Raw genomic sequence first — 5,000 nt, forward strand, 5'->3', positions numbered from 1 at the left:
AGGCACAATGACGGTGTGTTCTGATAGCCCATGTCAGTGCTGTTATACTGATAAAGTCTTCTCTCCTCAGACGCTCACCTGAACATCGACCTGTCAGACCTGACCTTCAGAGCCGTGTCTCCGGCCTCGTCCAATCACAGAGGCTCTTCGTGTGAACAGGTGAACAGAGCCCCGCCCACAGGATTTTAGTGAAAGTGAAAAACCCACACAGTCCCACCCAAATATTTGACTTTTCTCTCTTTTTTTTTTCCTGCAGCGCCTGTGCCCAGAACCAGAGCCCGAGCCGGTCCGACTGAGCGTGACCCGAAGCAAGCCTCCTCTCCTCCGCGCCCCCAGCCACAGTCCTGCTTTCTCCTCTACTGCAAATACTTCTACTACTACTACTGCTACTACTACTTCAAACAGGACTCGCGCCGCTCCTCTGTCCCCCAGTGACAACAAGGCCAACAACACAGGTGAGAGAGGAGAACCACCTGAATATAAGTCGCCATTCACACCCAACCTGAGTTCATTCCGCTCTCTCCTCTCCTCAGACGCTCACCTGAACATCGACCTGTCAGACCTGAACTTCAGAGCCGCGTCTCCAGCCCCGTCCAACCACAGAGGCTCTGAACAGGTAACACACCGGGTACAGTACAGACACTTCACTTTACCTCGTGTGAGTGTGGAAGGGCAGATCAGTCGGGTTTTTTCTTAGTATAATATAAGTATAAATAATATAGACGCATCAAGAATCTCGGACTTCTGGAAGGATTTTCCGAAAAAGTGAGCGTCAAACCTCCATGTTTGTTTTCCCAGTGGGATGTGTCTATTGTCAAAGTCGATCTTTTCAAGTCTTTTGAACCATATCACTTTTGTTTCTGGTTCTGATATTGTCATATTTTAGTTTTGGGATTCGGACATCGTAATTGTGTGGTTGTTGGATCCAAACGGCGGAAAACGACTCGAGAAATTTGTTTGCGAACTCCATAAATGCAAAAGTGAATCAGATGTGTGTGACTCAAACCTCCGTTCAAACTGTTTCTCTTCCCAGCGAAATTGAAAAATAGTGGAAGGTGAAAGTGATGGGCAGGATTGATCCACAGGAAGAACCAAAAAGGAAACATCTGACTGACTAAAGGGCCGTTCACACCAAAGCGCCAAAAAACGCCTTGACGCCTCTATTTGGAGCCTTTGCATTTGAGTTTAGACGCCCTCGACGCGTGTCTTTGACGCCGTGGACGAACGGGACAAAAATACTTGACGCGCGTCCGTTGCCCTGGAAACAAGAGCCCGGTCCCGCTCTTTTCCCGAAACAATGTCAGACCAGACTGAGAGAGTGTTTTTATGACATAAAACATCAGCGGAGGAGATCGGGTCGACGACTGGGGCGTATATATATTTATACTCCACTAATGACGCTGGATCAGTCCCGGTCTAGTCCTGGTTTGGTTCCGGTCTAGTCTCGGCCTACTCCCGGTCTAGTCCTTGTTTAGTCCTGGTCCGGTCCTGGTTTAGTCCTCGCGATCGGCTCGGTGATTGTGGCGTATATATTTATTCTCCGCTCGTGTTTGTGGTTCTCTCTCTGGTTCTCGGGTTTTTCTTCCTGATAATAACGTCGCTGCGTCACTGGATACTCGTCCCTGATTGGTTGACGCGGCGAGTCTGACGCGAAAAGTTCAGCATTTTCAACTTCTTGACGCTGACGCCTTGGACACGCGTCTAGACCGCTGACGCCAAAACGCTCAAGACGCGCCGTGTCGATGCCAGATTCGCGCCGCGCTGACGCCGAAAACGCGCCGCAAAAACGCAGGACGCTCTAGTCGCGCGTCCACATAGACTTTACATTGAAAGTGGACGCTTTGACGCTTTGGTCTGAACGGCCCTTAAGAAATCATCCCAAATTTACAGAGAACATTTTGTATGTGGAGCGACAACAAAACAAAATCCTGATCCCTCACTCAGTCTTGGTTACGAATTTAAAAAGTCAACGCCAAAGTGAAAGGCTCCAGCTGTTCACCAAGAAACACCTTCCACTGCAAAGAGACCAAGACGTGATGTTGCTGTAAAACCACAAGAACAAGAAAGTGCAGCTCAGTCTGTTTGTCTTCTGCTCCTCTACATTAACAAACGGGATTTTGTTTTGTTGTCGCTCTTCTTGATGCGTGTATTCTGTGAGTTGTTTAGTTGTTGTACATTTGTTGTCGTGTGCTCAGGTTCTGGTCCACAGTCCGGTGAGTCCAGACGAGCAGAGCCGACCTCAGTCCAAAAACACTCTGACCGACCTCCTCGACTCTCTGAGACTGTTGGAGGAGGAGCCCTGTAAACTGCAGAGCAACAAGAAGAGCTACTGCAAGGACAAGTACACAGGCTTACAGGTACTACTACTACTACTACTACTACTACTACTACTACTACTTACTACTACTACTACTACTACTACTACTACTACTACTACTACTACTACTACTACTACTGCTACTACTACTACTACTACTACTACTACTACTGCTACTACTGCTACTACTACTACTACTACTACTACTACTACTACTACTACTACTACTACTACTACTACTACTACTACTACTACTACTACTACTACTACTACTACTACTACTACTACTACTACTACTACTACTACTACTACTACTACTACTACTACTACTACTACTACTACTACTACTGCTACTACTACTACTACTACTGCAAGGACAAGTACACAGGCTTACAGGTACTACTACTACTACTACTACTACTACTACTACTACTACTACTACTACTACTACTACTACTGCAAGGACAAGTACACAGGCTTACAGGTACTACTACTACTACTACTACTGCTACTACTGCTACTAATACTACTACTACTGCTACTACTACTACTACTACTACTACTACTGCTACTACTACTACTACTGCTACTACTGCTACTACTGCTACTACTACTACTACTACTACTACTACTACTACTACTACTACTACTACTACTACTACTACTACTACTACTACTACTACTACTACTACTACTACTACTACTACTACTACTACTACTGCTACTACTACTACTACTAATACTACTACTACTGCTACTACTGCTACTACTACTACTACTACTACTACTACTGCAAGGACAAGTACACAGGGACACAGGTAATACGGATACTACTACTACTACTACTACTACTACTACTACTACTACTACTATTGATACTAGTGCTGTTGTTAAAGTAGATGCTGTGTGTTTCCAGGACGTAGACTCTCCGTCTCTCACCGCTGATAACCTCCAGCGTCACGTGCTGCAGAGCTTCCCTCCTCCTGACGGTGGCGCTCTCCTGTCTGAGGCCAAACTGCAGAGCATCATGAGCTTCCTGGACGAGATGGAGCAGAGTGAACAGGAGCGACCGCGCTCCGCCACCTCCGGCTCGCACAAAGAGGTCAGGGTCAGAGCGGACATTTACATCTATGACACATATGTACTGTATCTGAGTCACACCAGCCAAAAAATACATAATGAAGAAGATAAAAACATATGTAAGTTACACTTTTTGGGGGAAATTTATTTTATAAAATCAGAGACCAGGAGCCAACATGTCCTGTTTTCAGTCAAGTTCTAGTAAAAACAATAGAAGAGAGAACAACAGACAGTTAACGTCACATATGAACAGTGTCGGGAAGTAACAGATTACATGTACCGGCTTTACGTAATCAGAGTACAAATGATGAGTAACTGTATTCAGTTACAGTTACTGTTTCAGTGAGTGGTATTTGGATTACAGTTACTTTGTTGAAATAAATGGATGACACGGCGGAATGTTCCTGTTTACGCATTTTGGGCTTTTTTTTTTTTTTTTTTTTTTTTTTTTTTGGTAATTCCACTCATTGCCAGAAACTAAACGAGGTCTAAACTAGGTCTAAACCAGGTCTAAACCAAGACTAAAACCAGGTCTAAACTAGATCTAAACCAGGTCTAAACCAGGACTAAAACCAGGTCTAAACTAGATCTAAACCAGGTCTAAAACCAGGTCTAAAACCAGGACTGAACCAGGACTAAACTCAATCTAAACCAGGTCTAAAACCAGGTCTAAAACCAGGACTGAACCAGGACTAAACTCGATCTAAACCAGGTCTAAAACTGGTCTAAATCCAGGTCTAAACCAGGATTAAAACAGGACTAAAACAGGTCTAAACCAGGACTAAATCAGGACTAAAACCAGGTCTAAACTAGATTTTAACCAGGTCTAAACCAGGACTAAACCAGGACTAAACTAGATCTAAACCAGGTCTAAAACAGGACTAAACCAGGACTAAACTAGATCTAAACCAGGTCTAAAACAGGACTAAAACAGGTCTAAACCAGGACTAAAACAGGACTAAAACCAGGTCTAAACTAGATCTAAACCAGATCTAAACCAGATCTAAACCAGGACTAAAGCAGGACTAAAACCAGGTCTAAACTAGATTTTAACCAGGTCTAAACCAAGACTAATCTAGATCTAAACCAGGTCTAAAACAGGACTAAAACAGGTCTAAACCAGGACTAAAACAGGACTAAAACAGGTCTAAACCAGGACTAAAACAGGACTAAAACCAGGTCTAAACTAGATCTAAACTAGATCTAAACCAGGTCTAAACCAGGACTAAAGCAGGACTAAAACAGGACTAAACCAGGACTAAAACCAGGTCTAAACTAGATTTTAACCAGGTCTAAACCAGAACTAAACCAGGAGTAAACTAGATCTAAACCAGGTCTAAAACAGGACTAAAACAGGTCTAAACTAGATCTAACCTAGATCTAAACCAGGTCTAAAACCAGGTCTAAACCAGGACTAAACCAGGATTTAACAGGACTAAACCTATGCTATGTGGACGTGTCTCCTCGTCTTCATACATCAGTTATTGTCCGAAAAATACAACACTTAAATCATTGGTTTGTTTCCCGTGTGCAGGTGTTGTGTTTAATATCGTTCACGTGTTCTCAGGTGTTGTTGTCAGAAGACGAGCTGTTGGCCGTGGAT

At 43.9% G+C, this 5,000-nt stretch overlaps 1 protein-coding gene across 2 annotated transcripts in view; it reads left to right on the forward strand.

Annotated features, from left to right (window-relative positions):
• cep131 (centrosomal protein 131) overlaps positions 1-5,000 on the forward strand; it is a 43,692-nt gene that overhangs the window by 17,577 nt on the left and 21,115 nt on the right. For both annotated transcript variants that reach the window (XM_055150491.1, XM_055150492.1), the window contains exons 11-16: positions 71-159; positions 257-455; positions 534-616; positions 2,196-2,357; positions 3,234-3,419; positions 4,965-5,000. The exon at positions 4,965-5,000 is cut by the window's right edge and continues 102 nt beyond it. In XM_055150491.1, the coding sequence (XP_055006466.1) occupies positions 71-159; positions 257-455; positions 534-616; positions 2,196-2,357; positions 3,234-3,419; positions 4,965-5,000 (755 nt within the window). The remainder of the gene's footprint in view (positions 1-70; positions 160-256; positions 456-533; positions 617-2,195; positions 2,358-3,233; positions 3,420-4,964) is intronic.

The sequence above is a fragment of the Boleophthalmus pectinirostris genome, unplaced genomic scaffold (assembly GCF_026225935.1).
Source record: "Boleophthalmus pectinirostris isolate CB_2022bp ecotype Guang Dong unplaced genomic scaffold, ASM2622593v1 HiC_scaffold_14, whole genome shotgun sequence".
In the NCBI taxonomy this organism is placed as follows: Eukaryota; Metazoa; Chordata; class Actinopteri; order Gobiiformes; family Gobiidae; genus Boleophthalmus; species Boleophthalmus pectinirostris.